The sequence below is a fragment of the Corvus hawaiiensis genome, chromosome 8 (genome assembly GCF_020740725.1).
Source record: "Corvus hawaiiensis isolate bCorHaw1 chromosome 8, bCorHaw1.pri.cur, whole genome shotgun sequence".
Taxonomy (NCBI): domain Eukaryota; kingdom Metazoa; phylum Chordata; class Aves; order Passeriformes; family Corvidae; genus Corvus; species Corvus hawaiiensis.
Genome location: NC_063220.1, coordinates 33,013,536 through 33,040,626, shown reverse-complemented (window position 1 = coordinate 33,040,626; position 27,091 = coordinate 33,013,536). Strand labels below are relative to the sequence as shown.

Below are 27,091 nucleotides of genomic sequence, written 5' to 3'. Positions count from 1 at the left end.
CAGCTGAGTACTTGCTATTTTCATTCTTTCAGACTGTTTTGTACGGAGGTATCAGACAGTTGTAGACTGCTTTAGAATGCCATGAAGACCTGAATGATGTTAGTTATTTGCTTGCTCTGAAAGGAGGTGGAACACTTGGTACATTCTGTAGTGAGGCAATAATTCTTTCAATGATTAAAATGTTGAAACAAAGTGTGATTTTTCTTTTTTTTTTTTGGTGGCTAATATTTCAGGGTGCTCTGTTTCAGAACTAAATAGGAAATGCATGGCTTGAGCATTTTTCCAGAGTTCACTCAGAGTGTATTAGATTCAGGGTAATTTTCTGTCAAATACCATTGGGAGGACAATGCTAGGAATCTTATCTCACCTAATATTTTAGGGCTGGTTTTGAATTATAGAGAAGATGATTCTATAGCTTTATTTTTCTTTTCAATACTTACATTCATGTAAAATGAAGAATATGGGCTATTAAAATTTAATAATTATATTCAAGGTCTGTGTTGGAAGAATTGAAAGTGAGTGCACAACACTTTTTGTCAGCTGAAAAGACTGGAAAAGTGAAAGGACTCATACTCACTGTTAAGGGAAATTCCAGTGGAAAAGGCCATGATTTTTACTCCAGATATTTTGCACCTTGGTATGGAGTTCTGGAAGACCCTGTTACAGGTATGTGTTTGTATGATAAGCAACTCATACTTTTGTTTCAGTTCAGTTCAAAGGTTCTTACTAAAATCCATTAATCTGTTTTTGTACTCTGGAGTCTCTTATAAATTACTGGTTTATATAGATAGAAGGAGTGCTCGTCAAAATCTTTCATGACTGAGGCCAACTCATTCAGAAAAAATCAAATCAGCTTCTTGCTGTCATTAGGCCACATATTCTTGTGTCTTTCTCAGATCTTTTTCCCTCAAGTATTCCAGTTAGAGAAAAGTGAAAGACTAGGTCAGTATTGGATGAGTATTGCAGTGGAAATTTATATCCACTTCTGTTGGTGGTTTTTTTTTTTGTTTGTTTTGTTTTGTTTTGTTTTTTGTGGTGGTGGTTTGGATTTTTGTTTGTTTGGGGGTTTTTTCCTACGTATTTCAGCTGAGATCTTCTCTAGTTTCATGACACTTAACTGTTTCTGTTCTCGGGCCTTTGAGAACTCAGCTAGCTGTGCACTTAGGGCAGCAAGATGTGTTACTGTCTGTTGTGTGATGCACTTGGTATGGTGATGATTGCCTAAGGATGGTGTTCTTTGCTTAGGTACCATTTCATTACAGGTTAATTATTAGTCAGCTGAGAGTTGTGGCTAATGATGATGCCCTTATCTAAGCAAGATTTCCATTGAAGCTAGATGATGTGGAAGTAATACTGCTTTGCCATAAATAATTGAAATTCTAAAGCCTTAAGTTCTGTCTGCTGTGCAAACTCCTAGGTTTTTATACTCTAAACACACGTGGCCCTTGGTTGATGATATTTACATTTTGACTATGCTTGCTCTGTAAAGTAGTGATTATAATTTAATTCTCTACTTTGTTTTCCAATTTCTTTTAAGGATCTGCACATGCTGTTTTAAGCAGCTACTGGTCAGAGCAGCTGGGGAAGAAGGAAATGCTTGGTAAGATAAACTGTTTTATTGCAAAGCTGTCAATTTATGTAAATCTACTAACTAGTAAAGGAAAGGTTGTATTACTACTGCAATCCAAACTGTAGCAATAACTCCCTATCCATTTCCTCAAGATGAATAGAATATTATGTAATATTTTGTGTGTGAGATAATCTTTGAGAAATTGCTTTCTTTCCTGTCCACCACCATGACACACCATGCCCTGGGGGGTTTGAAGTGTTGATTTCTGGATCATAACTCTTGCAGTTAGTTTTTGATCTTGGCTTTTGGACTTTAGTTCTCATGGCCTTTCGTCATAACTGAAGCTTGGTGAACCTCAGTTGATGTTTTTTATGTGTTTTGATTCAATCAATGAGATATGCTTATTAGATCACATCTTTGTTATTAAGCAAGAAACTTAAGAACCTGGTGGAAAAAAATCAAGAGAAACCGTTAATATATGACAATGCTAGATGAAGAGGTATTAGGTGACTCCTGGCTTCTCATGTTTCTAGTGCTTTGCCAGAGAACAGAAGAACAAGGGAAACAATACAAAATACCCTCGTCCCCTACCTGGTTCCCCAAGAGGGGACCCAGGGCAATTCTGCACACAAGCCTTTGGTCACATTTAGTTTAGAACAGAGGTTGGGTACTTGATCTAATAAGGTTCTTTGTCCATAAAAGTAAACACTTTTCTGAACAAACAGCTACCCTGAATATAAGCCTTCATGTATTTGGTCAAATGAATCTCAAAATGGATTTTCTTGAGGATGGAAGGTCTGTAAAGGATCCATCATGAACAAGACCTTTTCCATCATGGTCTGAAGGAAAGGTTTAACATTCTGTCCCAAAGATCTTGCATTTGCATTTACACCACACAATAATCTGTGATAGCTTAAATAATCTTGGGAGGTGGGGGGGGAAATCTCAACGTATTTTCTGAAGATGAAAAGTGCCTTTGGTTATGTGTCCTTACGGACTGGCTGTTTCTCAGAAGATTTCGACATTTTGGATGTTAGTGTGGAATTTAAACTCTCCATGCCATCTATAGACACTACTTCTTTAAGTACTCAGACTGGAATTCTGTCTGCACTTACAGTTGGCACTTTCTACCTGTTTTGCATTTTCATGTATTTTGTGTGTACTGTCCCGTTACCACTTTAGAGAAACTAGCTCAAGCAGCCAAGGCAATTAATGCTGTAATCAGTTTCTTTAATGTGTCTAGAACAAAAACAGTCCTATCTGTCCATAAGACAGGTTTGTGTTGGTTTTTTTAAAATTCATATTCCATGCATATATGTCCTCAAACTTCTTCTATGGTAGAAATCATACAAAACTGTTTTAAATAGGACAAGTTAATTTGATATATGTTTATGAGAAATAACTTTTCCTTACATGTGTCTATCTGAGGGGTATCAGGTAGTACTTGGCAAATTCTATTACTAATGAGATTATTTGGAAAAGATAGCTGGCATTCACGGACATTCCATATCACCAAATATTAATAAATAAGAGCATCTTTGGACTTTTTAGAAACCTCTGGGGTAGCTTCTGTAATATCCGATACTTTTTATTGCAAGAGTAAAGGAAGAATTTCTTCCATAAAATGAAGGATCTGTTAGTTCCCAAACAGATTACATACAAAATAATATAAAAATGAGGAACATTAAATCTATTGTCAGATCTCTCTGGCTATTGAGACCTTTAGGAAGAGGTCAGCTGCAGCTCTGCTGAAGCATCAGACTTAATTTCCTGTGTTTGGGTTCTCTTCCTACTTTTTTTAGACTGACTTGTCAAAAAACAACCACCCCCACTAACTACAAAGAGAATTTTCCAGTACTTTTACATGGTGAAATACTTTATGATCTTTCTTGAAGCTGGGTATGTGTCCTTGAGTTTAAGCTGCAGGTTAAATCAGGGCTTTGTATCAGTCCTTGCCTTTCTTTCATTTGAGGAGTCTCTGCAATGTATGAAAATTATAATCTCTCATATGAGATATATAGACTTTCACAGTTGCAACTGGATGCAGGGTATAACAACTGTGTACCAGCCCTTCACATTGTTTTCATATTTCTAAGGTAACATTTATAAATGTGCATAAGGAATTCCATATAACCAAACAAATTAGGGAGGACTTCTCAAATTATTGTGATGAGAAAGGGTTTATCGAGGACAGTTTTTAATCTCAGGTTAAGCTAGGGGAATCTTGCTATACCTGTTTACTTCACACAAGTGTATTAATTTGTGGGGAAATTTTTGTCTTGTTACTGCTTTTAACTTTTCTGATTTCTTCCAGTATAGAACAGGTTTATAGCATTTAAGAGTTGTTTTTTGGGGGGCAGAAACTAAACAAAAATTACCACCACCATTGCCAACGACAACAAAACACATAAAAAGACAGAAGCTGTTGCTTCGTTAAGGTACAATAAATCTACCTGTATTTAAGTTTTTGCTAATTTGAATTCTTATGAAGTCAAGAGTTTTAATTGCAGCTTTCATCTTTTCCAAGTAATCTCAACATATAGATTGACAACATCAGATTTATGCACAAGTGTAATATTTATTCAAAGGAGAGGTGTTTCCCTCTATCAATCAGCAGATTTATCCACCTTCTTTCTTAGAATAAAAAAACGTTTTGGAGATCTTAATTTCACCTACGTAAGGAACAAGTGCTTCTTTCAGCATTCCTCTATAGGGTTTAGGAATTTAAAAAAAATACGACTTTTTTTTAAAAAAAAAATATTGTTACAAGAGTGTCACTTCTTCCTAAGTTGATGTCATTGATGACATTATGAAGAAATTCCATTAGTCCTTAAATTCTGTAAGCAGTGGTTGTTGAGCTACATCTAGGCTGGTAAGGAGCTCCAACACAGCAGGATAATGTTAGTACACGGCCACCAGCTGATGTGTGAATGCAGGGGTGTGTGACACTGTGATATCAGCATACTCAATCTCACAGGCCTTGTGGCTGCTTCTAAACTTTCCTCTGTGTCAGGTTAATCAGAGAGGAGTCCAGGGCTCTGAGTTCAGCTGTTAGATGTTGTTTCTACAATTGTACATATTTGTTTTCGTAGAAAATATGTATAAAATCTGCGTATAGTATGAGGTATTCCTAGCAAATACAGACATGGAATAGGCTTGCAACGAGTTTGTGATCTAAAAGGTGAGTGCACATCAGAGATGCCTGAATGCCTCCAGAGGCATTGCTTTTGAGTGAAATCCTCTAGTTATTGAAATGTTCCATGCAGCCCTGTTTATGCTTAGACATAGTGTGAAATATCAGTGCTTTTGTGTGAGAGAAGGAATAGATATAGTATTATTTTTATATAAGCTTGGCTAAAAATTTCTTTTGTGGGTTATTTTTTGTTTTTCTTCTGCTTTGGAAGTTTCTTTAAACTTTTCTTATTTTCTTTAAAAATAAGATAAAATGGACCGATATCAAAACAATCTCAGTAATCCTGACATGAAAGAGCCAGTTCTGTTTGAACATTTAAAGAAGAAAAAACCAAACCAACCTTTGAAGAGCTGGAATAATTAATCTCTTTTATTTAAATCTGCTAGCAGGTTGGAGTGGAATATCTTAGGTGTGTCTTCACACCTGGAAATAATAATTGATCAATTTTAGCAGGCCTGGATCTTCAACAGTCTAAAATATTCAGTTAAAGCATTACTCCATTCATAGATGGTGTTCTGACAAGTTAAAAACAACCCATGGTTCTATAAATGGAAGAGAACAGAAAGTATCAATCTCAATCTCTAAATAGCTCCTGTTTCCACTCTTTTAGAGTGCTTGCTTTGTCTGAGAATCTAATCTCCTGATCAAAGGAGAGTTGTCTTAGCAGCAGTGGCTGAGAAATAGTTTTAAAGCATACCGAATATATGCCATCAGAGAGCTTGTGCTCTGTTGGGATCTGAATGCAACCTCTACCCAATTTATAAATTGTGGGTTTGAGAGGAAAAATGTGCCCTTTAGCTTTGGACAATTTCTGGAGCAGTTGGAAGTTCATTGAGTAAGGAGAGTGAACATTATTGCCTCTTCATCCATTTAGAGCCTTTCACAAAAGCAACACTGCTCGAAACTCAAACCTTTTCTAAATGCCATCTGAACCAGACCATTTTCTGGTCAAGCCGTGCAACTAAAATGAGACTGCTGAAACAAGTTAGAGACTCCACATGCTAAGTGAACATTATCATCCCATCTGTGTAGGACTCAACAGTTCAGGCAAAAGCTTAGTTCTCTAATTAATTACAAGCAGAAGGCTGTTTCTACTTCAAGTTTATCCAGTTGTATTAAATTATATCTTCAGGATTCTATAAATCATTATCTGCTGCTGCCTCTGTAAGAATTTGGCATCAGTTTGTGACAGATGAAGCAGGATCTGTGTTTCTTTGTAGACTTTTCCCACTGCCTTTGTGAGCTTATTCACCCTTTAGCCAGGCACGTTCTTTGAGTGTAGCATCAACTTTGGGTGTTCAGTGCCAGTAAAATGATATTCATTTGCATGCAGATAACACTTGGTGTTCTTCCTTCTTCCCTCCACAAACTGTATCCTGTGAAGGGTGAATTCAAGACTTCTTAGATACACAGAAGAAACTTAATTTGCTACAACAAAGCAAACTACACTTCACTGCTTGTATTAAGTAGCAGTTTTGTCAGACTCAGTAGGCAAGTTCTAGCTGGAAATATACCCTCAGCTGACCTTCATCCATAAAGGCAATTCATCCAGGGTGTCCCTGGTGCTGCTTGCTTTCTGGAGCCAGAAGCCTCCTTTCCCTGAGTTTTCATGGATTTTTAAATAATTTGTGATGCACACGAGTTTTTTAACTTTGGGCTCTTGTTTCTGTTTAGCTTTTCAATGTTCCCGCCGTGGAGGAGAGTTGAAGATTTCCGTGCGCAATGACGGAAGAGTTGACATTGCAGGGCAAACTGCTGTTGTATTAAAAGGAAACCTGATTTTCTGAAGGAATTGACACCAATCTCCCTCTCCTCTCACTAATCACTAATCTCCATGATACTCTGATTATGATGGTTTTGTCTCAGCTCTAGGCAGTGAATCACTACTGTTCTCAAAAGTCTTAGATTACTCATTGTCCATTTTTAAAATTACTTGAAAGTACTCACTTCTGATCTTCAAGGTCCTTGGTATTCTTCACTTCCATCTTGCCACTTCCTATGTACACTGACCTATGAAAATGTTTGAGTGCAGCTATCTCATTTTTCTGCTTTTAAATCATTCTTCTCTTGATTTCCAAATTCCATGTTAAAAGCCCTTACTGCTTCCTGGATTAAACTGTAAACACCTGTTTGATAAAATAATCAAACGTTTCCCATGTTGATAATTTTTCATGACATCTGAATTAATTTTTTAAAAAAGTGGTATTTTCTCTGCTATATATTGAAATGACAGCCATGTTCATCAACTTATTTGAATTAAAATATGAAAAAATATAAATGGTTTAGAAACGTACCTTGTGGTTCTCTTTTATGAACAGTATTTTTCAAAGTTGAATGGTATTGCCTTTGATCATAGCACTAATGCTTAGTCGATACTTTTAATTAAAGGTTTAGAAGAAAGATTTAACAGATTGGCGTTGTGATGCACATAAAGCTGATTAAGATCTGAAAGGAAACTTTATTGGTTACAGCAATGTTGATTACTTTTCCAAACCTGAAGATTTTCTCCTAAACTAAACGTTTCTTGTATAATCTTCATGAAGTGTGCTGCTTTAGATTTTGTTACCATGATGTTGTCTTTCACTGGATTAATTAGGAGTATGGAACTTTCAGTTACTCTAGCTAAAACTGTTTTCCCTTTCAAGTCACTTCTGTCCTAAGCTTTGCTTTAGTTCTTTGCAATATTTCAGGGTGAAGTGTTTTGAATTCAAAAGACAGTCTCATACTATGGGAACAGTTGGATGTCATCCCTTTATAAATCATGAGGAACTTAGCTGTGCCAAGTTCCCTTTCTTCCATTTACTTTGAATTTTATCAGAACTTGTTACTTACATCTTACTTAAGTCCAAGTAGCTGGACAAGTAGTAAGAGTGTGAGAATCTTAGAATTAACTTAAACAGAACTTTCTATCTCCAGCAGCTACAAAGAACATACCAAAAAAGTGATTTAAATGCACTACTCAGCTCAGGGGCTAGGTGGCAAGCAAAAGCAGTCCAAATGGAAATGCACGTTCTTCTCCTGTATTCAGTCTTGCTGAAGTTTGTGGAGCTGAAATATGATTCATAGATGTGGATGTATTATCAGGTGCAAATCACAGCTGTGGAGGCAGCTCAGCAGCCCGGCTGCTACGGCAGCTTTAGCCTTGGCCTCCTCTAGCCACAGCTCGGATTGTTCCCTTTCTGGCAGGGGACCTGGATCTTCTGGAGCAGCAGTGCTGCAGCCTTGTGGTGCTGCATTTAATTCTTCTTGTTGCCTTAGACAAAGACTGAACCTGGCCCATAATCGGAGACGCTTGTGGAAAAAAAGCCTTCCTTAGGAATATAAATGAACTAAAGAACCAGTTATTGTTCACCCATCCACATTTAACAAATAGACAGTACAATTATTTCTTTTACTCAAGAGGACTAATAATGAACAAGGTCCATACATTTTAAAAAGGCTTGTTACATAAATTTCCTGACCAAACAAATATCTTTGCTGCTTAAAGCTTTTTTTTTTCTTAATAGTTTACTACTACTTTGTTTCTTTTCAGGGTAGAAAAATCACCAGAGCTCAGGTGGGAGGCTATGCAGTAATGTGTTTGTAATCAACATATTAGTTAATCAACCATGATTTATTAATGATGAATTAATTATACCTGATTGTGCAGTTCTGCTGCCTAAATGGAGCTTTAAAGGAGTTATTTTATTAATCATCATTGTCTAATTGCAGACACTTACAGAAAGATTGCTAATTAAACATGCAACCATATGCAAAACAAGTAAGGCTGCTGAGAGTGGCAAGAAAAAGAGCACTTATTTTCTGAGAAGCAACTTTATTCTCATGAAATGTTGTGTAGCTGACCTGGTGATCCTGATTATTCACTAAGATTTATTTTAATATATTGCACATTTTCAGTTAACAGTAAAGGAAATTAGTTGTTGTGACAAATTCTGTTTTTCCCAGTACAAAAAATAGGTTGTGCAAACTTAAAGATTATTTAGAATTTGTGTGGCCTCGTTTCACATCTTTTGTAAAGCATTTGTTTAGTGTTTCTGGTGCAGAGGATTTGCAGAACTGTTTTGTGCTGCTCTCTTAATTAGGACTGGTGGCATAGAGATGTGTTGAACCAAGAGCAAATTACGTGAAGGGCAATACAATTCCAAAAATTCCTGTGCACTTGAGTGTTATTTATTGTGAGACTGTCCAACAGAAGTTTCAGGCCGCTGTAAGGCTGGAGTAAATCCACGGCTACATTCAACAGCCCAGACATGAACATTTAAATGCACATTTGCTTATTTTGCTTCTTTGGCAAAGTGTGTCTCTGCAGAGGCACTGCTCATGTAGGGGCCAGGAGGAAAGCACATAGCCATGAGGAGGGAGGCAAAACAAGAAACATTAGTGAGCAACAGAAAACATACAAGTTTATTGCTGTGGAAATGAATGTCGAGCTAAAAGGGTTGTAAAGAAAATGGGAAGCCATTTTTTTATTCAATAAGCCATTTAACAGATTTGCTTAAAGGATTCATGAAAATGCTTTGCATTTCTTTTGTATTATTTAGATGAGAATAGACAGAAAACATACATTTAAAGTTGTTATTAAATTTGGAAAATTTTGCAGGAGGAAATTAAAGACTTCATGAATGTGCACACAGCAAGAGGTCATAGAAAGGAGCCATGTGTTCCATAAGGGATGGGATGGGAAATTAACAACAGATGAGGCAGTTATTTGTGGGAAAGGAAAGATTTCTTCGTCTCAGTATTCATCAGAATGACAGGGAAGCACACCGGCAACAGAGGGAACCTTCCCAGAAGTAAAAAAATCCCCTAAATTAAAATAAAGAGCGATGCTTGGTCAGGTAAAAATTAAATTAGTTCAATTAAAAACTGAAAAAATCTGCCAATTAAGCACATTTGATTTTCACATCTATTTTTTTCCCCCAGAGGAGTAAATCTGTCTTGAAATTAATTAAGAGACTTAAACAAAACACAGAACAAGGGATTTTTATCAATTGCTGAGTCATTGTCCTTTTATTTCCTGACATTTACTGTCAACCATAAATAAAAATTTCCAAAGAATAGGAAAGTGAAAGAACAAAATCTGGTATATGACAGATAGTCAATAGTGTGTATGGTTTTTTTTTCCTAGGAAGTTTGTTTTAGACTAAGACATTTAGATTTAATGTCTAAAACAGAATATTTAAAAATAAACATTTCTAACTCGATTGGTTTCTTTAGTGAGAGGTGCACTTTTACTTGGGTTTTGCCTCACTGATTGGCAAAGAAGGATGTTCCTTGGGTTTTAATGCTGCGATTCATATAAACCCAAGTTTTATTCACTTTGCAGTGTTCTGTGACTTTTTTTGGTGATACACGCAAACCAAGAAACTACTTTTCTGTATGTCATTTTTGTCCTGTTAAGAGTTGCAGAGTAGATAAGATACACCAGGCAAATCCAAGGAAAATTCTCCAGAACAATTCTCTAGAATTTTGAAGAGGCAGAAGTTTTAAGGAAATGAAGGAGGTTTGTGCCAAGCAAGAGGTGTAATGCCTGTGTAGAGACTGTAGAATGTGAGCACTGTTCAAACCCTGAAGGGCAGAATGTCCCTGTTTGCCACCAGTTGATGTCAATGGTGCAAAGACAGTTTGGATGATGTGGGAGTCGGGTTGAGAGATGTTAGGCCAGAGAAGAGATAATGTAGATCATAGTAGAGCTGGAGCAGGGTGTGAGGTGCAACAAACCCAGGAACCTGAGTTTGAATTCAAATATATTCTCTACTGACCTTTTGCCATGCTTTGGATCCAAACTCTGGGATTGACCAGAGTGCCCATCCTACCAAGCTCAACTCAGGTGGGAAATTCCATCTGGAGGTCTTGAAATTTTTTTTCTGTTTCAGAAAGCTTCCTTTCTCCATAATTATTTATGGCTGTAAACAGAAAGAAATTGTAATCTTAACAACTATGATAATTTCAGTCACCCATATTCGGGAAGAAATGGCTCATTCCTGAACAATATAATTCTGTTTTAAAAACAGACTTTTGGGCTTTATTGTGTTTATATGTAGCAGCTTTCTGAAGATGTCTGATTGACTTCCATATTTAACATCACAGCCTCTTAACTGTATTTTTAAGGATTATGGGCATTAAAACTTCTGGAAACCTTTCAGTAGTTAGCTAATAGCAAAAATGAACAAAGTACCCTCTTAATAAAAAACTGCAGGCACTTTTTCAATAGAGTTACAATTTCAGCAGAAAAAAAATGTATATTAAAAGGAAACACCTGCTCCTGTAAATTACTATGCTGCAGGTACCAACCCAGGAGACTCTGCAGATGGTTCTGTATTTGCAAACCTGACCTCACCACCCCTTCATCAATCTCTCACTGATTGATTCTCTCCAAAGCAGAACACACCATATCCCAAGGTACTAGACGACACCTTTGAATTAAATTAGTTCCAGACAGAATACCAGTTAATTGGTATTTCTGTTGAATTTTGGAAGTTCTTAACAAAGGTTTCGGTTGTCTTATCAAGCACTAGCACCGACTGAAGAATAATACAGTCAGTTCCAGGAAGCGCTCCAAAGGGAATTATACTTTAGGAGGTGTAATCTTTGCTACATTTCCTGCTGATTGGGAGTGTGGATTAAGTTGTGCTATGCCCTTGTATTTTGAGATGGACAAAAAGAAAGTGGGATCTTGATCCTTAGAACAGTACAATATGAATTTATCGCTTCTGTTAGCCTTTCCTGCCAGCCAAGGAGAAGTAGGAGATATCATAAGTTCTGGGTGTTTGTTTCCCCTCCTCAATTGTTTTCAGATGTTATTCTTTTAGTGAGACCTGAGACTGATTATGCCAGTCTTTTCTTAACTAGGAGAAATTTTCTTGCATGCTTCTTCCAACTGGACCTATGCAAAGGCCTTGTGCAATGTATTGAGACCTTATTGCTTTGGGAGAGAAAACATTAACACCATTTCTGGAAAACAGCCTTGCTGAAAAAAGTGGAGACAAGCTTGTGTTCCCTGTCTACATGACACACATGTTCCTGTTTTGTCACCCATATTCCTCTAAAGTTTTCCTAGGGTTTCACTTTAAAAGCATCCCTAATTTTTCAAACTGATAGCAGCTTTATTTGAGACATTTTTCACTGAGTCTGAATTACACAAATATAATTATTACTGTACTCAGACATTTTTTATAAATTAGAAGGGAAAAAAGTAATATGTATCTTTTTGCTTCTCAATTATATGTGAATAAGGCCAGCTGCAACAGAAATAGAGCTGCCTTCCTGCATTTTTTGCTGGAGTTGAAGTCCCTGAGTAGTTGATGACATAAACGATGATGTATGCAATTAAATGAGGATGATTGTGTAATTTATTTTGTATGGAAACAAGGAAACTTGTATAAGGGAAGTGGCTGAAAATACTTCTGTAAAAAATTATTACAACTTCTAATTTGAAATTTCCACTGTGATAATAATTAAGTCTGGGAAAACTTTCCAATCCTCGAGTTCGTGTAATTCAAAAGAAAACTACGGTGAAATCCTATAGAATGCTGACATTCAAGACTCTTGAAATCCTGAAATAATTAGGAATTAAAAGAAGCAATTAGCTTCATGGGAGTAAAAAACAAACAACAAGCTTTTTGGTATCAAATGTTCAGTCCTTTTGCTTTATACATGGGGTGAAGTGAGATTTTTGCTGTTCTAGCCATGGCTTATCACTTTGTTCTGTTGTACCTGATGGGAAACATTGTCCTTTGTGCATTCTAAGCCCAGTACTATCTATTAGCAGGCATGACATTAAGTGTTTCTTTATTCACAACTGCCTTTCCTGGTAGCTTTTAGAATACACCCATCACATCCAATTTGTGAGAGCTCGCAAATGTGACACTTGGGAGAGCTGAAAATCCGAAACATCAAATGTTACCATGTGCCTAACTAGAACATCTTAATCTTTTAGAATTGCCTTTCTTTTGATGGGGAAACCTCTGTGGCGTCCTGCTGTTCATCCAGACAAAAGAGCAGATGTGGAATATGAGTGTGTGCATGGGCGCTCAGCTGTCTGGGCAGGGCACAGACCAAGAGAGCTACAAGAGTTCCTCCTTAATTTGGAAAGCAGTAATTGCAACATCAGCCCTTAGTATAAACTTTTACTTAAACTGACTGAGGATTACTTAATTTGCATAACAGTTAAATTGTAAAGTAAAAATCTAATGGTAAAGTACAATAAAAATGAAGTGAGATCTATATATATTTTGTATATTTTATATGTGTGTATATATATATATGTAAATATATCTACCAATTGGTTTTAAGGTTTACTTTTCTTTTACTCATATACTTGATCCTTGCCATTTTTCAGTAAGTTTCAAATTTCAGCAAATAAAGATAACCTTATTGTAAAGGGTTTTTTTTAAAAAGCAAGTAAAATTGGACTTATGGAAAATACAGAGATTGAACACACGCCCTCGCAGATGAGGTGAATGCTCTGCTTTCGTTAACAAGTCACTTTCTAGTTCACAGCATTATGTATTGGGGTCCTGGACAATCAAACCTTACTGCTATTTTTACCTTTGGATACTGGATTAGTCCCATTAGCTGCAGTAGGATTACAGAAACACATGAAGTTAAGCATGCATGGGAAATCAGTATACAGAACATCAAATCAGAATTCACATTTTCTTTCGTAATGGGATTTTTGTAAGACTTTTCTTCACTTAACCTTCTAAAACATTGTCATGGCATATTTATGTGATAATTCTTACATATTTCTAAAAGAAAAGAAACTGAGTCTGCAGTAGTGTATTTTAAAACATAGTATGCCCTTATGGACGTACAATATTTAAAATGCCATGAGAGTGGATTTTTGATTTACACAACTGAATACATTAAATCTGAATTGTATATATCAACAGCATTTGATCCATTATTTAAATAATTTAGGTGATTAAATATATATTATTCTGCATTTAAATAATTTAACTGATTATATATATTCTATATGTTTTATATATATATTTTAATAGAAGTGCCTAGAAGAAGGCACTTAGCTGAGAAAATTGAATTGAAAAAATTTTACTAGATATGTTATTAACTGAGAGAATTTTTCTCTTTCATAATTGTGAAGCAACACTTGACAGTTCATATCCTTGAAAATGTTACTGAAAGTACTGTCACTTCTTATTTGTACCTTTATTTTCTTGGTGGTTATATTTACTTTCTGTATTTCTTTAGTGCAAAAGTGAAAGTTAAGAATGCTTCCAAATAAATATCTGGGCTTCATGGCTCTTACCCCAGAAATGCTCTTGTGAAACGCTCTGAAAACTGATAGGAAGTACATTTATGTAACAGTTTTGCAAATATATAAAGTGAAGGATAATCGACCAAAATCTCATTTGTGTAACAGCTTTGGTCCATTAGGGGCTTTTAAATCATGCATCACTGACTTCAGGGTTGCTGTTGTCAAGCTACTTACAGATCCTAGTTAAATCAGGCATTTAGTATTTTTGCCCTCATTCGCTTTTGTTTACCAGCAGGAGACAAAATATTTAATTAGTTTCGGGGCATTTATAATCTCCTCTGGGCCAGCTCCAGCCACAAAGCTGGACGCCACTCCTGAGTTAATTCCAGCCAGGCTGGCCCTTCCTCTACAACATATGGGTAACCTCCAAGCCTTTAGCAAAAGTTGCAACCGAACTATTAGAGGGGTGGGACCTCCCTGCTGGGAAAATACTGCACCACAAAGCGAAAAGGGGCCAGCGTCACCAGTGGAGGTCAAGGCAGCACTTAGACCAAACAGCATCTGGCAAACTGTGCCAAGTAGAAATCAATGAGAAGCAGGGCACTGGGTAGTAATTTTATGCCTGTTTACACAAGAAAATAACTCCTTCTGAAGTGAAAAATGATTTTATAAAAAGCTTACAGCATCCTATGGCATCACTCTCATCATTGTTCCTTCATGTATTCTTATTACAGTCGATAAACTGTGGCACCATCTATACACAATTTTGTTTTGGGTAAACAACATTAATTATGTTTTTGGGAGATGAGGAGTTTTGAGAGTCTTCTTCCTAATTGGCTAGGAATCAGCTGTATAACTAATTCATTTCCAAGGTGCATTACATTCTCTTCTTCACATTACAACAATGAGTCAGAGGGCATGAGAAGAAATAAAACAAAAGACAGTTCCTAATCTTATGGACCAAGTGTTCCTGCCACTGTAAACTGTTGCAGCTCAGTCCACTTGAAACCTTCCCATGTTTTATTATTATCACTTTCTGTTGCTGCCTGCCTCTCTGCTTTTATCTCATCTTGTGGCCCTTGTTTTTCCCCATTGCCTTTCATTGCTTTTCTCTTTTTCCTGAAACTCCAGGTGCTGGTGTCTAATACTGTAAGCAGACTGCCATTCAATTCAGTGAGTTTACTTAGGGCGGAATATCAAATATACTCAGGTCTTTAGAGGCTCATGGCATTAGACACCATGTTTTATCCCACACAGAGCTTCTTCCTTATGTACTTTTCCGCTTCTCAAAATGGGGACCATTCCCTATGGCTTTTGTTTTTTGTCTACTCATCAAGAAGTATTTCTCTTTTCAACAATTTCAACACTCACTTTCATCCTTAAACTAGCTTGTATTGTTCTGCACATTAATTATTTCTGTACTTTGAGTGAAGCAGTATGCAGGTTGCAAAGTCTTTACGGTACAGAAACTTTACACAAGCCGTAGTGTCCCATAAGTGGATTGCAGCACTCACTTTCACATCTCCTTGTTCTTGTGGCTACAGGTGCAGGGAAGATACCAGCTTCAGTCTCAGGTCTTTATGCCTCTTGGTAGAGAATAGACAATAGACAGTGACTTTTCACTGTAGGAAAGAATGGAGAAAATCAATGTTTTTGGTGGAAGGAATAAAAATCTGAATGTTCAGAGTGGCTGTTATTGGTCCTGTCCTGCGGACATTTGGCACATGAGAGAGAAAACCTTACTGGAAATGAGATGGATTAGCTGTTCATGTCTGGGGAGAGAAACAGTGCTTTTACTCAGGGAGTGCATTTATTTCGCAGTTACAAATTATGCAGAGAAGTTTTAATATAATAGGTAACATGCTGCAATTTTTTTGTCTACTTTTGAAGTACATCAAACTACTTGTTTGACCAAAATCTGCATGTACAACCAGTGTTTTTGTTTGTTTGACTGTAAATAAGATTTTTTTCTGATGAGGTATTTGGGAAGCTCAGTGGGAGCACATTCTTACACTCCTCTCCTTTGATACCGTGACACACCTTTTATATCTCCCTTTGCTTCCCTTTGTCCCTCAAGGGTAAACAGAAAGCTCCACTCCTGTAACAGCTGTCTCTTCCTTAGGCTGTGATAAAGTCAGTTCATTGCCAATACTAAAGTCTGTAGGTACTGTATGAACAGATTTAGTTCTCCTGTGTTTCAGGAAGACAACCGCCAGATATTAAGAGAAAAAGGTTTATCAGAAAATAAAAAGGGGTTGTGTTTTCACACCTTGGTATTTGATGATCTTAAACTGCTGGCTAGGGAGAGCCTTCTAGGGAAAGTGCTTTTTTGTTGTTCCATGATGAATTTCCAGACTATCTCTCAGCATAGTTACCCATTCAGTTTCTATTCTTAGGGCTTTTTGTAGGCTTTCTTCTCAGTTCCAAAGAAAAAAAAAATTAAAGGCTAACTCGTGAATGGTCTTGATATTTTTTTAAATGTAGAGCAACTGAAATTGAGGGGGTTTTTTTAACAGTGATTGCAATAATGTTAATGTGTTTCTTGTGCTTCTGATGTCATAGCAAACAGGTAATTTAAGAGTTACTTACTACAGGGTAAGAAAGACTATTTTTTCACAAAGTTGGCATGGGAAACGGACTCAATCTATGACTGCTGTGTTGCCTCCCTTGCTGGTGTTTGGGAGGAAGGAGCTCTTAGGGACAGGAAAGCCATAACACCACCTGATCCAGCAAAAGGTTGATCTTTCAGCAGGTAAAATGTAATAACAAATCATATCCTCTACTTGAGGTTGTCTGACCATGTCTATTGATTAAGGAAGAACACAGCTGATGTCCTTTTAGAGGTTTTGGTTCATCCATTCTTTGCAGCAAGCTTGGGATTTTTGGTTTTGTTTCATTTGTAGCACTGGTGGTGCTTCAGTGTCATGTGTCTCATTAAATTTAGCTACATTTAGAAACTTTTAAAAACAATTGTATGCATCCTAGTTAACATTTTCAGGTTCAAAAATTGTTGGTCTTTGGCTGTTTCCATCTCTGCAGAATCCATTTGGAACAAACATCTCTGGTTTGAGGCTAAATGGACCAGCCAATTGTATTTGGAGGGCAGTGGGCACAGGGGTGAAACATGGGAGTTCACATCCGTGTAACCACAAAGATCCCCTTGTATTTTACAGAGGTGACTGTGATGCACAGGTGTGAGGAACGGGCAGGTTGATAACTGGATGAGAGACTCCTGAAAAAGTTAGAGAAAGGGGAGGGGCCACAAGACAGGGAAGGACTAAGGTAAGGTCCTCAGGACTAAGGTAAACAATCGCTGGAAAATTGCTCTCTCTAGAACCTGGAGCTGAACCCAAGAGTCCTGAGTTTATACTTCCTTCTGCTGCGAGGAAGCATGGTCAAATCAGCTGATTAAGTATGTCCCAACCATCTACTTGATCTTTCTAATCCTGAGGTACCTGGTATCTGAAAAGGTAATAAATTGTCACTTGTGCTGCTAATTACCCTGTCAGAGGCTTTATAGAACAGGTTAGGAAAACATCTATCGGAGATCAAAAACCAGTAATTCCTGTCTGGAATCAGGAGGATAAACTAGATTCCTTCCCTCATCTGTTCCATGGTGCATAGCATGCATAGTGCTTTTAATAAGTCTCAAGCTATATAATAATGGAAGGTCTTTTCTGGAAGATTCTTGTCTCTCTGAGACTGGGTATATAGGAAAATAGAAGGTACTTAAAGAAACTGAATTACATCTTAAATAAATGGGATCTGCTCTTGCCTGTGTCAGAATGCCTATGTAATGCTTAACAAGTATTTTAAATTGTTTTTTGAATTTTTATTGCCCAGTGCTACTGGAAATAGTGCTGATCAGGTTAATTCACATCTGAAAGATAAACAGAGAGTCAGTATTTTACCCGGACTAGTCAGTTCAGCTGTGGAACAAACCTCCCACAGCTGTAGTGCTGTAGCAGCCAAGCTTCCTTGCACAGTTCTGGTGGAGCAGTGACCAGTGAACATTGTGCCAGGTCACCACATGTGCCCTGGTGTGTTGTGTCTGTAGCTCCCCATGTGAAAAACATCAGGACAGCTTTTGCAGATTGCTGAGCGTGTGCAGGTGGAGTTGACCTTGATAGATAACTGTATTTTTAAGCACATGAGATGTAGGTGATACTTGGAAAATTCACTGGCTTTGTAAATGAGCTTATTTTGCTGCTTTAGTGGTGCAGTGAGTTGCAATATCATTCTAAGTGGAAACTTCTTTCATGATCTGTCATGTGTGTATACAAAGGTACATAATGTAACCACATTTAGTGTATAGTGTCAATGAGAAACAGCTCAGTGTTTGAGACATGTTCCTCTAGTAATGTGGTAAAAGGACTCCTTTCTCCTTTTTGGTTTTTTAAGAGGTTTCTGACCTCCTGTTGCAAAAGCATGCTTTCAAACAAAGTTATGTTGAAAGGGTGTTCTGTGCAGGATCACTGGGGAGAGCTCTGCTTTTTGAGCCTCACCTGAGGGAGGTGAGAAGGATAATGTGGAACAGAAGAGAAATGGGTGAATTGAGAAGTGGTACCTGGAGGGCAGTATGGCAGGTAGAGCCTTAAGTGTAGTTGGGGCAGTTACGTGAGCTTCTAGAAGGAAGAGCTCACCTCAGGGAGACTGAAGAGGAAAGTGAAATATTCTAAGCACTTTGTAGGGAAGGGTGTCCAGTACCAGGGTGGGAAGGCCCAGGTGAAATGACTGCAAACTCCTCTTGCAGCTGTAGATTGTTGTTCCACTTCCAGTATTAGTTACTGTCTAAGTGTCCCTTCAGGATACAGCATTCTCTTGTGAATTGTTGGTATTGGATAGTCCTATAGCTGTGACAGGGAAAACAATGCAAATAACCAAGGCAGGAAAGGAAGTGATTCTGCACACCATGGATTTCTAGCCTGTCTTGTGAGCTGAGTCAAATGTTACAAGAAATTGGGCCCTTAAGGATGGACATATTTTCATAGTTACCCGCCTGCTCTTAATTAGGCAGCATACAGCATGCCAGTCTTTCTGCTTTGTGCAGGGTAAACTACAGTGGTGAGGAGTCTTGAGGCTTTTAGAAAGGATCTACCTGAGATGAAAGAGTTCTGGCTAGAAGGGAGAGGTAAGATTCTTGTTTTGATACATTGCTTGTATATGGTTTTTTTTAAATACAGGTAGAGAAAGTAGGGAGGAATTAGACTTCAACCAGAAGTACTGCCTTCATTTAATTTTAAATTTAGTATCTGGCTCCAGTCAATTCCCAGTAAAAGTAATTTGATTGTGTTTTCCATAATAGTACAGGTGAAAGACATTCATCTCTTGGTGGGTGCTATGCTAATTGCATCTGAGTTTTTAACTTGGATACCTAGCAGACAATTTTGAATGGGTTTATGTATGTAGTCATAAATTCTGAAACTAGCTAATTTCTTTGATGGATTGAAACTCTGCTTTATTTTCCTAATACCAGTGGTGAGTTGAAGTTGCTAAAATAATCTGGTTTATGACTGAAATAGCATTATCTGTCTCTTGTTTTTCTCTGAGGAAAACATAATATTTTGATTAATTATACTGTTTTAGAATTAAAATATGACTCCAGAATAATGCTGCCAGGATCACTGAGTAGCACTAAATTGGTGCCTGCATAGTTAGAGATTCAAAGATTGAAATTTGAGCAACTGGGTAGACACAGAACTTCTTTCTGGTGATTCTGGTGTTTTTCTGGCTTGAGATTGTTTTATGACAAAAAAAAAAAAAAGAGTAAAAGGGAAATTTTTGAGAAATGGTTGATGTACAAAATGCATGAAACTAAATAAGTTGGGATTTAGAAAAGCTTTTAGCACCACAGTAGTTTATCACATCAGGATATATTAATAGCTTTTAAAAAACATATAATAAAAATATTGATAATAATTTGAAAAAAATTTCAATCAGTAATATCTATGACAAATTGTTAAAAGTAAAGGGAGGAGGGAATAAAATTATGTAAGCACTAACTGAGACAAGCTGAAATATAGAGGAAATCAAACCAAGAGAAAGAAACCTGTGAAAATTCCAACTGATACCTTTTCTCTTATTCATTGAGCAATAAAGCAGATTATTTTTTAGTTTGAGGTAACATTGTCATAAGGCTATGCAAGGAGGCTGTGCAAATGAACTAAATTGGTGTGGATAAGACCTTCATACTTTTTGTATTTCTCTTTCATAAAGCAGAAACTTTATGAAATTTTAAGTGATGAAAAGCAGGTATCTTGATCAGCCAGAGAGCATTTTTTAGCTTTGCCTATGAGCTATAAAATCCTGTTAGCAGTTTGTTATTAGTCTAAATGGATCTTGGCTCTTGTCCTGTGATTTGATAGTAAATCATTTAAGCTGAAGTTACAGTGTGTTCAGTAGGAGAGATAAATCACAGCTTCTCTCTTGAGATTGTAGCAGTATGTTAGTCAAAGCATGATAATGGTGGTGAATCAATTAGGAAGGGAAAATTAACAGCACTGTTGAGTGCTGTGCATTAGTGAAGTAAAATACAAAGTTTCTGAAGCACTGTGTTTTTCAGTATATTTGAAGTCTTTATTGTAATTTATACTGGCAGGATATATTAAGTTAAAGAAAACTGCTGACGTGTGAAAAAATAAAATATTCTATTTTAAAGGGGAGCTTTTAGTATTTATGGTATGAAGTTAGCAGCACCCTTAAGATGAAGAGTGATTAATTACCTGAATTGAGTAATAGCTATTTCATGAGAACACACAATATTTATTAACTTACAGAACACCTTAATTCTCTGGTGTTCTTTTACATGAAAAATCATTTGAGACTCATTGTAAGAGACGAAGGGTTTAACTAACGAACTTCGTTGGGATAGAAGGCTGCAGTAGCACTAAAACATGTTTTAGCAATAGCATGAAGGTCAGATGTGGATTTTCTTTTCTACCGCACATGCGGTACTTCCCATGGAGCATCTTCAGAAACAGAAATCTCACAAATTCTAATTGCTGATCCTTTTGAGAAAGACATATGTTTCTGTGGGTTTTTGTAGAGAGCCGTTCTCACACAGATAATCAGAAATTGTCAGTCAGAAAGTGGCGTTTTAGCATGTGGTAGTAGCTCTTTATGTTTGGGAGAATAGGTCAGTGCACACAGATAGCAAAGTTGAACATTTCTAATGAAACGTGATGAAGTTGTACTTCTTTAAAAATTGAAGAAGTGGCATACATTTTGATAATGGAATAATGGAGACTCCCTACCCCAACTATCATCTCTGTTCATGATCATTAGGATGCGGAATATTAAGAGCAGAGCAACTGCGCGTAACAGCCGACGTTCAACATCTGTCATGCTGGAGTCCATTAGTGTTCAATTGCATCCTATTGTTTTTGGATTATTCAACCTCATTTCATTGTCATTGCTTTTGCTAGGGATTAATCAGCTGTTTACAGCTACACCAAGTTTTGGAGTCATAATGAAAACAATTGAGCTATAGTTCTAAATATACAATGTTCAGTCTCTAATGAAAAAAGTTACTAATTTATTAATGCTGGTAACAATTTAATTAAGTTTGAAATCAATACAGATAATAAATCATTGTGTGGCAGGTTTTTTTTTTTCCTTTTGTGTACATCATAAAAAGATCATATGGTATTTCCTTGTAAGTTTATGTAATTATGATTTTAATAATACAAGTACAGTGAAAAATGTTTTGATTATGGGGCGTGGGTGTGTATATATGGTGGCTCCTCTGTTGTTTCAGTTGGTAGCAGAATTGATCCCTTGCTACCAGCAAGCAGATTTTTTTTTCATATCCTCTTTTATTCTTGTCACTTATATAGAGATATTACTAAAAAGACACTTTTAATTCACATAAAATATACATATATACTTTAATCTGGTGTATTAAAAAGGGCAGCTTTCAGGTGATTTGTATACTTGCATGTTTTTGTGTATAACTATCACAACCTATCTATTTTTGCAATTATTAGATAAATCTGTAGCTACATTTTAACTGTTTAAATATATTGAAATTATTTTACTGACATTGAGTTTGCTGACAGACAAATATATAATCCCCTTTTTTCTCAAGATACTACTCTGGTTGAAATGTTGTGTACTTTATACAGTATTTAAATTGTGAGTGCTGAAGGATTTCTAATAATTTGAGTTTACTTATTTTGGTACCATATGTGCAAAACAGTGGCTTGGCCACATATCTTTTAGCTCTTTCTCCTTTTTCATTAATACAGTTATTTCTTCTATCCTCAATACTGAGCCAGAATTTTCACTTGTTTTAATGTGTATTACTACAATGCACAGGGATTTTTTTTTTCCCCTGAGTTGCAACAGATTATCCATTGAAAGGATCTTTTGCTTAACTGCCCAGTGTCTTGTGGGGCCAGCCAGACACTACTCCAGATGGCAAGTTGTTAGGGCTGGACAGAATGGCTTTGGAAGACTTCTCACCAGATGAAGGCTGTAATGTTGGGATTTTACTGTTTGGTTTTTTTTTCCCCCTGTAGTTCCCAGGGTGGGAAGGTGCTGGGATGGAAGCAGCGTGCCGCCCGCCCACCTGCTACCACCTGTTTAGCTTTTGCAGTTTCTATAAAGCCTCATCTTGTCTGCTCGACACAATCATTGCTGGCCAGCAGGAGCCAAGGAAAAAGAGATCTCTCCTAGGAAGTTACATCTTGAGATCGCAACCCTTTGCCATTGCAAAATTCTCTCCTAAACTGAATCAGAACTTCTCTCATTTGAAATAGCCATTTGGAGTTGTGCCTTTAATCCAGTAAGATCCTTCTTGGATTAAGCGGACCATTTTCTTCAGTAACATACATTTTGAGAATGGAGATTTTATTGTTTTGTCTCTCTTTGAGATTAAAGAAATTAAAAGAATGAAAGCATAAGACATAAAAAAATTCTTTGTTCTTTCTTTAAACAATAAGAAACAATTCTCAGACATTTCCAGAAGAACCAGAAGAACTTTTATTTTATTATATTTATTTTTTTTGAAGCTAAGAAAAATACGCCGTAGTTGATACTGGCAAACAGATTCAAGAGGTGCGAAGGCTACTCACATGCATGCTTTCCTTACCCCTTTTTAGGTACTGAATTTTTGCTAGGTAATCTTTGTGTGTGTGAAAGTGAAGCTGCATCAAATATGAAAACCTGTAAATCCAGTCACCTGGACTCAGGTGTGGAGTCAGACACGCAGTGCCGAAGTGGAGCAGGCTGTGTTGTGAAGTGCAGTTCGGAAAGGATGGAGAACGCTGCCAAGAGAAGACTGGCTGCCAATGCCCGCGAGAGGAGACGGATGCAAGGACTGAACACAGCCTTTGATCGCTTGAGAAAGGTCGTTCCACAGTGGGGTCAAGATAAGAAGCTGTCCAAGTACGAGACTCTTCAGATGGCTCTGAGCTACATCATGGCTCTCACCAGGATCCTTGCCGAAGCTGAAAGGTACAGTACTGAGCGAGAGTGGATTAGCCTGCACTGTGAGCACTTCCATGCCGACAGCTACCACCACTACACGGCACAGAAACCGGCCGCGGACAGCGATCCTTATGCACAGAGGGTGTTCAGCTACCACCCTGAACACTTCCAAATGGCTAATTAGAACTTGTTGCCAGCTAAGAATATGCAGCAGGCCAGATGTGTAATTTAATAATTAGCAAGAGTTAATCTGCTTGACTAAGGTAATATTGGCATTATAATAGCTCATTCTTGTTTGCATCTTATAGTAATTTGACAAAATAAATTTGCTCTGAGAACATAAAATCAAAAGGCATTTAAGATGATTGAATTTAGTTAATGCTGGTGGAAATCGTACTTTTAATTTTAAATATTTCTGACAATTGTTTCCTAGTTTATCACATGTAATAGATGCTTTAATTAAATAAGGTTTTGGTCGTTTTTTTACGGTGATGAGTCATGACAGTATTTCTACAGATCATGGGACAAGTTGACCCATGCTGTAACTGAATGGAATAGCACCAGAAATGAACTTCATTCCATGTTTTTATGTCAGCTTTAAAGTTGTTCTTTAGGTTTTTTTCGCATAAATGGTTCACCTGGAAAAACTTTTATAATGTGTTGGAGTTCTGGTCCTCAGAGAACTAACTTTCTTAAACTTTGTAAGTTTGACATATGGGTTCCGAAGTTGTGTAGGTTTGCTTTAATCCAATTTATGGTGTCTCTTGTATGCTCGAAAAAGAGCTAGTTTCAAGTAATGGAAGGAATGTTTTATTTTCAATGGTTGTAAAAACACGTGTGATTAAATACCATAAATGAGAATGCTTGCGTGAAAATAATCTAAGCTTCTAGATTTTTGTAGGCTTTAAATGATGGGATTTTATTTTCTAATCTTGTGTTATCTGGAAACAATAACAGATTTTGTAAATCATAAATAAAGTGTTTTCTATGCTATGTCCTCACCAAATATCTGAAATTCCTGCCTTAGGAATTACTTACTAGTGGGTTTTCTACTCCAAATGTTACATTACTTCTATCACAGTCCTGGCCGTTTTATGTGCTGAAGAACCAACCAGCAAATGATATTCGCTTCCCAGTTACACTAAGGATTGTATTTTACGTATGAGTTTGGGAAAAAAATGATGGAGCATTCTTGCAGAGCAGTTGAGTTCATTTCATCCCTGGTGATGTGCTGAATGGCCTTTTGTTTACTTGCTGCTTTCACTTGTGGGGGATAGAGGGGTCTGGGGAGAAAAGGCAGAAGAGGAAAGGAGGTCGGGAAGATGAAAAAACACATAGGAGAGGATGGCTGGGAAGCAGATGTGTTTGTAGCTGGGTGTAGAGTGTGCAGAGGCTCAGCTGTTGGTGCCTGGCGTGGTGCCAGCAGACTGTGGAGCTGAAGAGTGCTTCTGCTAGTGCTGCTGAGGGGAGATTCCAGAGACAAACCCTCCCTAGTGTTAGCTGAGAGAGGGAAGGAGAAAGGGAGCTGCTGTCCCACAACAGCTGGTGGTGGATTTCCAGCAGGGAAGGCTTGTGGGTTCCCTGCTGGCTGCTGCCATGTCTTGTATTTTAGGATTCTTTCAAATGACAAATGAGTAGCTTTGATAGGAGTTATTTTCGACAATTAAGCAGCTTTCAGAGAAGAACAAAGGCATTAATAGGAACTAAGCCCTGCTTGGGGGGGAGAGGGACTGTGCTGCAGGAGCAGTTATGTACGAAGACCTGACCTCCATGTGTGTCTGTCCCTCACTGATGTTTTGCCCTTGGTCACTGTTGCAGGCTCCTATGTTTCCTGGCGTGGGAATTAAGGATGGTTCTTGGCATGGAGGCTGGGTTTCAGGCTGGCTTAAACACAGGTGGAAGAGGCACTGTGTATTCTGAGCAACTCCTTTAAACACTGGCCGTCAGGAATGGGTTTTTAAATGCATATTTAGCCTCTTTAAAGGTAATGAATAGTGTTAATTATTAAAATGTGGGCCTTTGCTTCATGTGAATTACATTAGATCTTTATCAGCAAGCAGAAAGTGGATTCAACCTCAGAGATAGGAAGTCACGTTAACAGAGACAGTAAAATGAATTGTTGTCCATCATATAGTCAAGTTAATACTGTTTGAATATTACTTACCATCAAGTGGCAAGTTTGTGTATGTACTAACAATGAATACAATTCTTAAAAAGTGAAGTGATGTGCTATCTTACCCTGTTTTATTAACTGCAAACTTCAGGCAGACACTGTCTCACCTGCACTGCTAGCACAGCAGTGGGTTTTTCATACTGAAACAGGAATAGGATGCAAATAAATCATGTGATTATGTGACATGGAAAACTTGGATTAGTGAAAGATTGCCTAAAGCTGAGCTGGGAAGGGGAATACAGTACAAAAGGATAAATGCCAGAGTAGGGTGCAAGAGCACGACTGATGCTTCTGCGCTACTGGCATGTGATTTGTTTTTGTGGGACATGACATTGCAGTAATTCAGGTAAAAGTACTTAACAGTCATTTCTCTTCCAATTTTGTTTCTTCTGTGCAGCATTGTACTTTCTACTGCATATGATGATAGAGTTAAAAACCAATGGATTAACATGCAGGGAATGATTAAATGGTAGTAAACTCTCATAAAGAGGAACGAAGCAACACAAACCATAAAATACCTGTGCTCATGTTACCAAAAATTACCAAGAATTGAAACTGAAGCCCTACAAAGCACTGCAGTGCCGTACATAGAGAGTGAACACTCGTAAATCAGGTCATGGTATCAATCTCTGCTGTTGCACAATATGTTAAGGTTATAATCCCCTGTAATCCCCATTCTCTCAGATTTCATTGTGCTAATGCTTATTTATATCTTTAATTATAAATAGTAATATTGCTGCTGGGAAATTTGTGATTCTATCTAATGCTGTACTGGTTTTCTTTCTTGGGAGGGTGCAGTGTAGAGCTGGAAGATGGGATTTTCAGTTTACTGTAGTACTGAAAGGCAGCAGATTAAATTCTGTGTAGTGCATAGCTGTCTGTCTATTGATTATCTACCAAAGCCTTTTGTGGAGTCAGTTGGGGTGATGGGAAAGTTTAATCATTAAAAATTCTTTCTGAATGCAGTTTGAAAAGCAGATAATATCCATGCTGGTTAGGAATTTTCAAACTCAACAACTATTCAGTAAGTCATTGGTTTCTTTTCACAGCAATCCTTTACAAATACTTCAGTGACATTTGTGAAATGTAAACTTGACTGTTGACTTGGATTTGATTTTTGCTTCCCAAATATTTGTTCCCCACTGACTGCTTGATGCTGGTCAGGTAATGATGCTGAGCCACCTTCTGTACTGGACTTTGCTGGTGTGGGCATTTCATACCCCCTCCCCTTAAATGATTATGGCTTCTATTGGGCCTCCCAATAAGCAAAAGCTTGGATGCTTGGTGTGTTCTCTGAGGCTGAGTTTTGTTGGCTCATAAATCTTTGTCCCACTGAACAGCAGTGCAAACCTGAAATACTTTTGTTTGTAGTATCAGTACTACATCTGATACATCTGTCCAGTTATCACTGTAATTCTAGAACCACATTATTGTGAGAGCACTGGGGATGACAGATGCTTGCTTCATTAAATGTGTGTTGCATACTGTACAGATACGTGTTTCACT

The 27,091-nt window shown here is 37.3% G+C and overlaps 1 protein-coding gene across 2 annotated transcripts in view; it reads left to right on the top strand.

The window, feature by feature from the left end:
• PBLD (phenazine biosynthesis like protein domain containing) overlaps positions 1-24,418 on the top strand; it is a 31,976-nt gene extending 7,558 nt beyond the window's left edge. The window contains exons 7-9 of one of the 2 annotated variants that reach the window (XM_048312090.1): positions 494-666; positions 1,538-1,600; positions 23,085-24,418. In XM_048312090.1, coding sequence (XP_048168047.1) covers positions 494-666; positions 1,538-1,600; positions 23,085-23,596 — 748 coding nt within the window. In that variant the 3' untranslated portion in view covers positions 23,597-24,418. Of the gene's footprint in view, positions 1-493; positions 667-1,537; positions 1,601-6,437; positions 7,057-23,084 lie in introns of those variants that run through there. The other variant, XM_048312091.1, reaches the window with a different exon arrangement.
• Positions 24,419-27,091: the final 2,673 nt, after the last annotated feature.